This window comes from Prosopis cineraria, unplaced genomic scaffold, assembly GCF_029017545.1.
Source record: "Prosopis cineraria cultivar Desert tree isolate PC_DT_omini unplaced genomic scaffold, ASM2901754v1 PC3, whole genome shotgun sequence".
Classification (NCBI taxonomy): Eukaryota; Viridiplantae; Streptophyta; class Magnoliopsida; order Fabales; family Fabaceae; genus Prosopis; species Prosopis cineraria.
In genome coordinates this window covers 43,897,921-43,911,356 of record NW_026555334.1, presented here as the reverse complement: position 1 = coordinate 43,911,356, position 13,436 = coordinate 43,897,921, and the positions used below count along the sequence as shown (strand labels likewise).

General features: G+C 31.0%; 1 protein-coding gene and 1 pseudogene across 1 annotated transcript; one reads left to right on the top strand and one right to left on the bottom strand.

Moving 5' to 3' along the window:
- Positions 1 to 3,950: 3,950 nt before the first annotated feature.
- Positions 3,951 to 5,457, top strand: LOC129306236 (uncharacterized). Its single transcript, XM_054946708.1, is given in 3 exon segments — positions 3,951 to 4,164; positions 4,333 to 4,770; positions 4,773 to 5,457. Coding segments are annotated over 2 exon segments (618 nt in total). The 5' UTR covers positions 3,951 to 4,164; positions 4,333 to 4,661; the 3' UTR covers positions 5,282 to 5,457.
- A 3,137-nt stretch (positions 5,458 to 8,594) lies between these two features.
- LOC129304919 (FCS-Like Zinc finger 8-like) lies at positions 8,595 to 10,522 on the bottom strand (annotated as a pseudogene).
- Between the last annotated feature and the right edge of the window lie 2,914 nt (positions 10,523 to 13,436).

The window sequence follows — 13,436 nt, the reverse complement described above, 5'->3', positions numbered from 1 at the left end:
CTCACCAACAATCATATTCATTATATCCTCCACATCTAACCAATTAATTATTATTTAAACATAAACAACCACAAAGGTCAAGGCTAGGAGAACCACTACTTAGCAACGGTGAATTTAACAATCCACTGAAATGAACTAAAACGTGCAACTAGAGTTACGAGACATAAAAAAAGATGCATCATGATAATAGTAAGAAATAACTGAAATTTGGATATCTTTTCAAGAGGTGAAAACGATAGAAATCAAAGAAGAAAGATGATTATTTAGATTTATTTATCTCAAATTCACCTGGCAACACATCATTGTCAATATGCAAAACACCTAAATTCTAATTCTCTAATTTTGTTTGCATATATAAAAAAGACACAACATGATAATAGTACGAGACAGCTAAAATTAGATATATTTCTAGAATTGATAGAGATCGGATAAGAAGAGATGATTTGGATTTATCTTTCTTGAATCCATCTTGTAACCCATCATTGTCCACATGTGAACTACTCAAATTCTAATCATCTAATAAGTTTAGAATGGGTTGATAGCATTGACAACATCAAATCACGGTCATAATCTGCAGCACGTTGTAGTATGGTTAATTCTCCATAAATAATGAATTTAAATCAAAACATGAATAGAGAAGTAGAAATAAAAAAAGAAGTTGCAAGATATGAATGCACATAAGTAAGTTGAATGAGATCAAAACTGATTTAAGTTTTAATTGGTAAGATTAGGATAGTGGATAATTGACTTAAATAGAGGCTCAATGTGGATACCAACTACTGAGATGGAAGGAATTCAACACTAAAAAAATCAAAAAAATGTTGTCCATATTCAGCATTAAATTAGAGAATTAGCATTATTATACCAGGTTAGCTATGCTTTGAATATGGATACTTATTTTGAAAAAGCTACAAAATCAACCAAATTATTTTTGAGGTAATGTGAAAATTGCAATAATCCATCTTTTCATGCTACTTATTATTTAAGACATGCTAATTTAGAAATCCTATTATTAATTTGATAGTTTTTTAAGACTAAATATCCATATTTAAAACACAATTAACGTGAATGTAATAATATTAATTATCTAATTTAATGTCAATTTATTTAGATTGTGCAAATATTTTTTGTATTTTATTTTTTAAATTCATGTTTATAAGATTAACTCTTGATTTTGTGCGGTTTTTTTTTTATGACATGAGAAGTTAATTTGTTTTTATATGCTTTTTTTGCATGTTTTTTTTATATAATGTGATTTTGTGTTTCGAATACATTATACTTATTCTTTAAAAAACTATAAATTAAAGTATTCATGAGTTAATGTGAAACTTGCAATAGGGCATTTTGTATGTTGCTTATTTAAGATTCATTAATTTAAAAATTACCTGATTGATTTGATAGTTTTTTAAAAATAAATATCCACATTCAAATACAGTGGACATTACTACAATAATATTAATTTTTTATTTAATGTTGATTGATTTAGGTATTGCAAATATTAGTTTTGTGTGTTTTATTTTTAATTCATTTCTATCTAATTTAATTGCCAATTGTTTTATAACACAAGCAATTAATATTTTTTAAATGCTTGTTTAACTTTTTTTTATAGTGTAATTTTTGTGTACTGAAACATAATTCCTTTCATTCCTAAATTTCACGCAGAAAAAAAATTTCAATGGATTAATTTTGGCCAAAAAAGAAATTCAAATGGATTGATTGCACAATTTCAATTAATGAATTTATTGCATGATTTTAGTTTCCTAAAAAAAATTATATATGTCGCCAACTTATTTGCTTCAAATGTTAATAATATACTCTCTCCATTTAAAAATATAATATATTTTTGAGGAGTTAGATGTTCTAAAATGTTAGATATTTTTTAGTTTTTAAGGTGTAATCATTGTATTTTTTTTAAAATTTTTCATTAATGAATGACTTTTAATTTAGTATAGAGTATTTAATAGGGATAAATATAAAAATATAAAATTATTTTGAAACAGATCATTACTTTATTGAGGATGAGATTTAATTAAAAATGCAAATCAAAAAAATGTTGTCCAATATTTCAGCATTAAATTAGAGAATTAGCATTATTATACCAAGGTTAGCTATGCTTTGAATATGGATACTTATTTTGAAAAAGCTACAAAATCACCAAATTATTATGTTTGAGGTAATGTGAAATTTGCAATAATCCATCTTTCATGCTACTTTATTATTTAAGACATGCTAATTTAGAAATCCTATTATTGATTTGTTAGTTTTTTAAGAATATATCCATATTTAAAACACAATTAACGTGAATGTAATAATATTAATTATCTAATTTAATGTCAATTTTTTTAGATTGTGCAAATATTTTTTGTATTTTATTTTTTAAATTCATGTTCATAAAGATTAACTCTGATTTTGTGCGGTTTTTTTTTTATGACATGAGAAGTTAATTTGTTTTTATATGTTTTTTTGCATGTTTTTTTATATAATGTGATTTTGTGTTTCGAATACATATACTTATTCTTTAAAAAAACTATAAATTAAAGTATTCATGAGTTAATGTGAAACTTGCAATAGGGCATATTTGTATGTTGCTTATTTAAGATTCATTAATTTAAAAATTACTCTGATTGATTTGATAGTTTTTTAAAAATAAATATCCACATTCAAAATACAGTGGACATTACTACAATAATATTAATTTTTTAATTTAATGTTGATTGATTTAGGTATTGCAAATATTATTTTTGTGTTTTTTATTTTTAAATTCATTTCTATCTAATTTAATTGCCAATTTTTTATAACACAAGCAATTAATATTTTTTTAATGCTTGTTTAACTTTTTTTTATAGTGTAATTTTGTGTACTGAAACATAATTTCCTTTCAATTCCTAAATTTCACGCAGAGAAAAAATTTCAATGGATTAATTTTGGCCAAAAAAAGAAATTCAATGGATTGATTGATTGCACAATTTCAATTAATGAATTTATTGCATGATTTTAGTTTCCTAAAAAAAATTATATATGTCGCCAACTTATTTGCTTCAAAATGTTAATAATACTCTCTCTCCATTTAAAAATATAATATATTTTTTGAGGAGTTAGATGTTCTAAAATGTTAGATATTTTTAGTCTTTTAAGGTGTAATCATTGTTATTTTTTTAAAACTTTTTCTATTAATGAATGACTTTATATATTATAGAGTATTTAATAGGGATAAATATAAAAATATAAAATTATTTTGAAAACAGATAATTACTTTATTGAGGATGAGATTTAATTAAAAATGTCTTATATTTTTATAAACGAAGAAAATATAGTTATTTTCATAAATGAATTCATTGTATGATATCAATTTTCATAATACCATGACAAATAATCAAATCAGGAAATTAATTGATTGTATATATAAATATTTTATTTTATTGAAAAATTGTTAGCCGGATGTCCATGTCAGGAGAGAAAGGTGGAGCTAAAGTGACTTGCTAATATGCTTGAGAGTCACCACACACACACACAGCCATCCATTCACCTGTTTTTTTACATTGGCTTGTTCGGTACAACCATAATAATCCTTGAATACAAAGCAAAAAAATGAGAGTTAATTACTACAAATCAAATTTCGTAACCTTTATTTAATGAGAAGGTGAAAAAAAACCTTTTATTCAATAAAAAATTGAGTGATCCAATGAAAAATTCAATTTCAGTTCAAGAAAATAAACTGAACAATAATTTCAGGACTTCTTAACAATTCAAGAAAAATAAAAGCATCTCCAATCAAATAACAAAATATGTAAGTAGTTTAATTTAATTAAAAATATTTACCCGCCCGTTGCTGAGGACTAGGAGGAGGCCAGGAAGGAAAGGGCGGAAAATGCCATTTTTGTAAATAGAGTTAAAAAAAGGCCCACTTACCTAAAGTATGGAGGAGCACGGAGTTGCTGAGAGCAATAAAATGCTTACTGTGATAGTCCCTCAGATTCATCAAACCCTCCTTGGGATGCGTTTTCCTTTCCATGGCCGTTTGGCAAACAGATACTAATATTTATATTTGAAAAGAGAAAGTACACAGCTCCAAGCGGCAGTACTGTTCTTCGATACTTTCGTCGCTTTGTTCTACTTCAGATCTACATCTGGCTCTCCATTTTGACGGTTTCTCTACGTCCTCCGGTAATCTTTCACTCTCACTTTTCCTCCCTTCAAAAAATCTGAATGTTACCGACTGTGGAAGTTTCTCTTTTCATTTGAGTACACCCTATTTTTACTTGTTCGTTTGCGTTGATTTTGAAACCCTATTTGTGATTTTATGTCTTAACGTCTGCATTTTCTTTTCCCCAGCACGAGAGGGATTTTGTTGGCTGTTGATTTCCATTCATTTCTCGGAAGTGGGCTGATTTTGTTAATCTGAGTCGGGGAGATCGATGCTTTGGGCGATTCAATCAATGATGGAGGACCTTATGTTTGTTGGATTGTTCGATTAGATGGTCAGTTTAGATCTGCTGGGGAGGAACTCTAGGTGCTTGATTTGCAAATCGAATAGATAAAAATTTGGTTTCCTAGCTTGTTTCTGATAAGTTGGACTGAGTTGTAGTGTTGAATTGAGTAGAATACTCCTTGAATCAGACTTAATCGGCCACTGATACACAGTTGAATCACTTGTTATTGCCATGGAAACCCTTGTTTTGGCGCAGCACAGGAACCAATACTACGGCAAGCCTGAGGCTCACTGTTCCGCTCGTTTTGGGTCATCGTCTTCCAGGGACTTCAGGGGGATCGATTTAGGACTTTCCATTCTGGAACAGGTATCCTCCCAACCCCATTCAGATCTTACAGTTCACCTTTAACTGAACGGCCCCACCTCTCTTCCCCAAAAACACCGTCACAACCAGCCAATTCAAACTCCGATTGGAAAACCCACGGTAAAATTACTCCCAAAAGCGCACCGATTCCAATTAATGTCGGGGCTTGTGACAAAATGAGATCCTTCAGCGATGAAATTCCTGATGGAAATCTGTTGTTCTCAGAACTTTGGGCTGGCCCCACCTACTCAAATTCGCCTCCACCGAGTTCTTTGCCAATCCCTAAATTTTCTGTGCGACCTAAGAGGACTGTGTCTCTTGATCTACCTAGTTCCTCCCCCGAGATTAAAATGCACCCACTTGCTAAGTCTGCGCCTGCATCCCCTGCCAGAGAGCATTCCCCTTCTATGAGAGACCTGTTTGGTAATACTGATTCTGCGACTAAGACTCTATGTCGCATTCTCAATCTTAACATAAATGACGATTAAGGCACGTCGTGCGCTGGGCTTATGTAAATAAAGTCTAGTTTGCAACTCCTTTGATGTTAGATAGATGTATATATAGATCGAATAAAACTTTTAGCCTGAGTCAGTTTGAGTTCAATTGTTTAGCTTTCAGTGGTGGTGTTGGTGGTGGTGTCTTTGATAATTACGGTTGTGGTAGGTCAACAATCTCCAGAGGAATTAAATTTAGGTCGAGCTTTGGTGTGGAGAGGGTAACGGGTTGTGTAAACCAGTGATATCTCTGAAGAGAAGGGCATGCTACTGATGGTGTGGGGATGGACGGAAGGTGCAAGGAAATGATTGGGAAGCAGAGAAGTGGTACAGAGTAGTCTTGGTTGACTGTTATTTAATCCATTGGGCCTGAAAGGAAGCTACATTAAAGTTGAATCTTCCAGTTACGTAGTTTTTAGCATCGTCTCCACGTAGAATGGTTAATTTCTTTTAATCTTACTTGATGCCATGTACATGCTGTAGAATCTTGAACTTATAGAAACCCAACCCGCTCTTTAAGTCTTAGCCCTTTAGAGCTCATTTCTTTAGTATTCCTTCCCTCCCTCTTGGTTCCCGTAGTTGCCTTTATCTTACCATCATCCCTTTATCGTACTTTCATAATCTGATTCATGTATCGATCAAATTCTCTCTTCCAGATTTAAGAGTGTACAACAACGTTGCCCAACTTTCCTTGATGGTTCCTGCATGCTCTTCACTGCCTTACTGAACCTTCACCTCTCCTAGTTATATTACTTTGTTCCAGTTAAGACCTCACTTCTGATCAACCCTCTGAACTACTTTCCCTGGATGGGGAGGCATCTTAGCGATTAATTGCCCACTTTTTTTAAGCATTTGGGAGGGGCCATTTCCTTTTGAAGGTTGCAGGGTTATCGTCACCTTTTACTGTGGCTTGGTTCTTCCAAGAAAGCAACATGGATTACCAAACCCCCACCCCCAGGTGGGGTTCGCGGGTTCCCTCACTTTCTTGGAATTAGCGAAATAAACAATTGTTTGCGCTTTTCACTTTGTTATTGCTTGTACCCTTCAGCACTCCATGAGGATCATCAGTGATTGCTTGGTTTTAAAACGAATTCGGCTCTCTGTCTTCTCAGGAAAGGGGGATTAAAGGCCTGTATGTGTTATAAAACAGCTTTTGAAAACAAAAAATGAGAACAAAAATCAAACAGGTCCTTATAAAATAAACTAATCACAATTTGATCTTTTATTTTAAATGTCTTCTTATTATACACTTTATTTTAAATAAAAAATAAAATTTAAACTATAACAGTGGTAGGTTAAAATCAGTCCGAAGTATAAATTTTGCGTGAGGAAAAATAGTTATGATAGCTATTCATCTATTCTCAAAGTCACGAATAAGAGTTAGTTTTAGTAAGTTGTTCATTTAAACTCGTTATTATAAGAGTTCAAGTTTAAAAGACAGTATTTTTTTTTTATAGCAAAATTGGGTTTTGAAACTCAGCTTTGATTAATCCTGAAAAATATGCGTTGGTTTGGGAGGTTTTTTTAGGCATGTTTTATTTTTGTCCTTAAAAAATAAAATATTTTTTTATTTTTAAATTAAATATGAACTTTAAAATATATGTTTATACTTTAATATAAGAATGTTTATTATTTATTTTAAATTTTTAAATATTATAATTTGTATTTTTTTTAAATATGAATATTATAATTGAAAATTTTTAATTTTAAAAAAACTTAAAAAAAATGATAAAAATAGGTTTGCAAGCGCGACTCTAAGCCATCAAATGATGGTCGTGTTTGAAAAACTGGTGAATTTTGGAGTAATTGGGAGGGTCAAGCCTATAGGAGGCTGGTTCACATGGATCAAGTCCATCCATTTCTCATCTCTAGCTATTCTTGATTGTGTTTTAAAAATATTCATAACTTAATACTATTGAATATGAGATAATTGTATTTAAAATTAAAAAATGCAGCGGAGAATCGTTTGGTTGAGTATGCGTATTAGGCGAGTACAAGCCTTATTCAGCAATTCCGCATGATAATACATGGCTTCTGCCCCTTTGCTTCGGGCGTTTTTCTCTTTTGTTTTGAACTCAAAGCCTCCCTCCCCCCCCCCCCCAAAAAAAAAAAAAAAAAAAAAAAAGTGTTTGGATTAAATTTGAAACATACCTATTTAAAAGGATATAATGACTATAGCAAGAAATGGGGCAAATAAATGAAGCGTCAGGCCTAGTAAGAGATTGAGTAATGATAAGGCTAATTCACGTTATAATAAAATAACTTGATTAAGTTAGCTCAGGTCTTTGAATCCCTTAAAACTTAAAACCATTATTTAGATTGTTGCCTCACAAAAGATCTTCATCTCAATGAGCCCCGAATCTCACAAGATCATGACACTCATTTACGGATATTTCAAGGACATGGGTTGAGAGTTACATGCTATAAATTGAAAGAATGTGCCACACAGGAGCTAAACTTAACCTTTAAGACTCAGGATAGACATATGAAACCATCAAGAGAATATGATGTATCATGTCATGAATCTCATAGACTGTGCTATTAAATAGCTGATATTTTGCAAATAAGTTTTAGATTTTGTGGGGGTAATTGTCTTAGTTGAATCACTATAAAAGGACGAGAAGGTCACATAAAAAGGAGATTTCATCGAACAATTAATAATTGACATCCATTAATACTTTTATCATTTTTTACTCTATATTTTTAAATAATTTTTAACATCATTTTTAGCTTTATAACCTTCATGATTTTGTATCTTGCACATTCTATTAATCAAACACTTATTATTTTAATTTTTTTATATTTTTACATTCAAGTAGACTCTGGTGAAAGAACTTGGACATTCTTTTGTTTTTTTTTTTTAGATTTAGCATCCATGACACGCTTGATTCTTTTGTTGTTTTACTGCAAAAAAAAGCAAATTTTTTTTTATTTTACTATGCTGCATAATGTATCCCTGTTGATTTAAAAAATGTTTAATCACAGATATTTTCAACTTTTAAATGCCTTGCAGATATCAGAGAGATTAGTGGGAACGATCTTAAAACAAAGACCGTTGAAAATGGGGATTCTCTCTCTGTTATATACGTATCAAGTTTCTAATCCATACCTATTATTCAAATACATGGATAATGAAGTAATGGGTAAGGAAAGTGACCTAACCATTGCCTTCTTACCTGTCATTGTCTGTTTTTTCCATCATTATTCATTAACTTAGCTCGCTTTATTTATTTATCTTCCCCCTCAGCGGAGAAAAAAACAGTAAGGATTCTAATAAAATACAGCGAGGGAATCTTGACGAGGGAAATAATTAATCTGTCCCCATCTATAATAATATTCATCCTCATCATCATCATCAGCCGGGAAAAAAAAAAGGTGGAATTTTCAGTACTACATGATCCTCGTCTACTTGAGCCGAAGACAACGGGGGGAAACAAAAGGCACTGGAATCAGTCATCCCTTGGGGGAAACAAAAACAAAAAAAAAAAAACAAAAAACTCTACACATCCTCTCTTATCTCTATTTGCAGCGGAGAGGGAAAAAAGACAGAGAGGGAGAGAGAGGCCGCAATGATGCAATCATTTTTGTCCTCACTACCATGAGATGGGACTTGAGAGATGATCAAGAACGGAAGATGTTGACTTTTTATTGCCATCCCACGCAAAAATTTACAACTTTTGCGGCACCACAGCTGGGAGGGAACATCACCAATTACTGTCAAATTCTGAAACTTCTGCTCCGTCTAACACCATCTCCCTGTATCGGCATTCTCGACTGCAGAAAGCTCTCTCTCCTCTGCAAACCAGGGCACCACTAATTAATTACCTTCTTGGTCTTTTTTAAACCATTAAACTAACACAAGATCAATCGAAATTCAAGTTCATGTTGATACCTATAAATGAAGATATCCTTGGTGTGATCGAGCTGCATCTTGCAGGTATAAACACAAGCTGAGGAAATTAGTCCCTGAAGCAGAGTGAGAGTCACGCGGAGAAGAACTGAAGGAGCTGGTGTTCACGATGTAATCCTCAAATATATGGGTGGTTCTTGGATTAGGCCCGTGGGATTTCACACAAGTATACTCCTCACAGAGCTCCATCTCACTCAAACACATAACGCCAGTCTGAATTCCAGAATTCTCATACCCAGAGGAAGATGGCGCTGGAGGGGTAGGTGGGATTTTAATCCTGAGCTGTTTTCCGAACAATACATTTCCTTTAGTAGAATTTTGATCGGCGTGGCCATCCTCAGGTGCATCGAGAAGAGCAAGGCCAATGCCTTTTGAGTTTATCTTGTCCCGCTTACACAAGCTTTTCTTTGTGGTTGAGATAGCTTCATACCCGAAGGGTGATAGTGCTCTCCTGTCCAGAATTGAAGTTGGGCTTCTTAGAGCCTCTGCTCCGGAGACACACTTGCCGGTCAATTCTCTGATGAATTTGGGCGAACCGAATAAAGATGGAATTGCTTTCGCGTAATTTTGTTTTGGAGATGGCCGAGAACTGTGATCAGCCGTCAAACCTGTCTTCGTTACTGCTCTTGATCTGTTCCTCAGCAACATCCCTCCCTCTTCTCTGATCTTCGCTGAAGAAACAAAGAACTGAAATTCAAAAGTCGGAAACGACAAAGTGCTGCTAAAAAATTGTATGCTTTTCGATTAACAACTTACCCGAACTGGCTAGTATACGGAAAATTATCGCAGGGCAGATTCTCTCAGAAAATTTTGATCGACATAATTGCAACCTCCCAAAAACCTTTCAGATTGAAAGGCCAACAAGGTCCTTTACTTGATTCTATCCTCCGAGGAAAATTTCTGGGTTTCTGAATATTTAACTGCCAAGCGACACGGAATATTAATTGCGGGTGATTCTAAGAGCAGCTCAAACATTAACAAGGGGACTATTACTAGGAGGGAAAAAAAAAAGTAAAGATCATCGGGTGGCTTTTTGTTTGGTGCAAGTTGGGCCTCACCATCAACTTCCACTCAGTGGCTTGCTCTGTTTTCAGTTTGCATGCCTCAAAAGTTCTGCTACGTGATGGCGAGCCATCAGAAAGGGGAGAGAAAAAGCAGGAAGCTTGCGAGTTAGAAGAAAGGCAGGGAGAAGGAGAGAGAGGAGAGAAGTGGTGTATGGGTATATGCCTCGTAAAGGAAGAAGACACAAAACAAAGGAGTCGTGTGCATGGAAACCAATGCTTACGATTTTTTTGTGCTGTGGTTCTCTCTCTCTCTCTCTCTCTCTCTCTCAGTGAAACCTAACCGCGACATTTGAACATGCTGACTTTTGTCTTTTCTAATCATTTCAGTTTGCTTATCTTATCCCAATCCCACCCATTTTGCGGAACATAAAAGGAAAAATCACAAGTGCAGCCTCAAATAATTTTGATATTATTGTACAGGACCATTTAAATGTAATTAAAATTTATTGTGAAAAAATAAAATTAACCCTTATATATATATGTATGTATATTTGTTGTGATATGGGAGAATTAATTATTATTAAAATGAAAAATAAGATTTTTTTTATACCAAGTTAATATTTTAGAATTATTAATAAAGAAATTAATTATCATTAAAATAAAATGAGAGTTATTTTTTTTAAATATATTGTTTACCAAATCATAACATTTATTTCATTTTACTATCAAATCAATTTTTTAGACTTATTAATAAAGAAATTAATTATTATTAAATTAAAAATGAAAGTCATTTTTTTAAGTGAAAACTTGTTAAAAGAGTATGTGTATATATATAGGGGTGGTTTTGTATTTCCAAAGAAATTTTAATCATATTTAGATCATTTTAATCCTACAAAATAATATTAAAATTATTTAATCTTGTAATAAATTTTGTCTGATAGTCCTTGACTGTAATTTTTTCAAACTAAAACCGCCCACCATTCTTATGAATTGGCCAACCAACTTCCTCTCTCGGTACAAAACCACGCCTACTGCACTTATTTGCGTCGTACAAGTTCTAACTTGATTGTCAGTACACTTTGTAATTAAGAGTCGAAAATAAAGGTTATACTTAAAGAATTAAGTTTCAAGATTCGGTTTAAATAAGAATTCAACCTTTAAAAATAATTTTTTTAAATAATCAAACTTGAAGGCTTGACCCAATAGGCTTTGTAAAAAAAAGTTGAGGCTCAAGCAACCTTTCAAGACTATTATATTATTATTATTATTGTTTTCTTTGGTGAAACAAGTGTTTGAAGCTAATAACCTGCTCACTTAATTCTATATGCATTATATTATTATTAATTTTAATTTATTTTAAAATTAATTTAATATAATTTAATAAATATCAGTATATAGTATAAAATTTTTGATATTTTTTATTTTTCTATAATTGTTATGTTTGTATATTTATAAAAATGAACTGTTTTTTAAACAAGATTTAAATTTTATTACTAGATTTTAAATATTTGTTGTTTAATTTTTAAAAAATTACGAGAATTTTAATTTTTTTAATTTCAAAATATTTTAATTAATTTTAAATTTTATTTTAATTTTTTTATTTTTTAAAAAAGGGCTTGCAAGCTTGGTCCTAAACCCTTCACATAAAAGTTGGGCTTGAGAAATGGGGCTTAAAATAGAAAATTGAGCTTTAGGGTTTAGACTCTTAAGAACCAAACTCATAAGACTAGGCTCACCTGTATTCCCAATTCTATTTGCAACCCGAGTTAAATTTTCAACACATATTTTTTGTGACATAATTTGCATCTTTTCATTGCATTATAGTATGCTTTGTTCATTGAAAAATATAAAATATTTTTAATCTTTTAATATATAATTATTATTTTTTAAAAATTATTATTATTGATAAATTTATTGTAAGATATTTAATAAGGGTAAATATAAAAAGATAGGGTTAGTTAAAAGTAAGTGACTACTTTATTGAGAGGTAAAATTTAATTAAAAATGCTTTATATTTTTTAACAGAGAGAGTATCTAAATTTGATTTTTTTTTTTGGCCAAATTATATCTAAATTTGATACAATGGAGCGGAGGAAGTCACTTAAACAATAACCAATTTGTATGGAATCCATGATTAATTGATGCCCTCATCAAACTACAATAAGAAGAGATGGCAAAGTCCGAGCGAGTAATACAGGACAAGCTTGATGAATCAATTCAAGTAAACCTAAAAAAATTTTTAGGGTTAGGTTTTGATGATCTAAATTTACTTCTTTAATGTAAGCTTATTTTGGCAGCTCAAATAAAGTTATAACAAATTCGGGGCAAATTCGAAACGGAGTGGGTTGAGTTTGAAAACTGAATTCTTTTTTATTGACAAGTAGAATTAACTTTTACTTCAACGTAAATACAGGAGGTTATTTTACTTAATTTTATACCGTGTGTTGTGGTGTTATATTGGTTAAAATTTTTATTTTTTTAAATAAAAATTAAATTTCACACAAAAATAGAAAAAAAAATAAAAATTTTAATAATTCAAATATTTGGATAAACTCAAATAAATCTAAAAGACCCATGATTTAATTATATAAATTTTATATAGATATAGATATTTTAAATCTGAATTGAGGTAGAGTTGAACTATCTAGGAATAAAAATAAGTCAAGTCTTTAACAGAGACTTACAGCCTAACCTAACCTTACTTATTAAATAAGCCGTTCAGGTTTAGACCTTTAATTAAGCTTGTTTAGGTAAATAAGTTAGGCTTGTTTTTTTAAGGCCTAATCTATGAGCCCAACAGGCTGGCCTATTCATATATATATATATATATATATATGTATTATATTACAAACACATTAGTTTCACCACATAATTTTTAATCAATTTATTTTTTACTACTCTTTTTATAAACTATTTTTTAGTTATATTTTTAATCACATTTAACTTATATATTAATTTTAGTATTGTTACTTTATTGTTATATTATATTATAGTTAATAAGTCCTTTCAATTCTTATATATTATAATTTATAAATTAAGTTATATATTATATATTATAATAACTCTAAATTATATTTGAGATGTTTGAAATTAAAATGTAAGTTTATTTAAAAAATTTTACTTTTAAATAAGCTTTAAACAGGCTTGTAGGTTAGGCTAAATTTTAAGTAAGTTTAAGCCTCAGTCATAAAAAAAATTTATACAAACTTTAGGTTAGGTTAAACTTATAATTTAT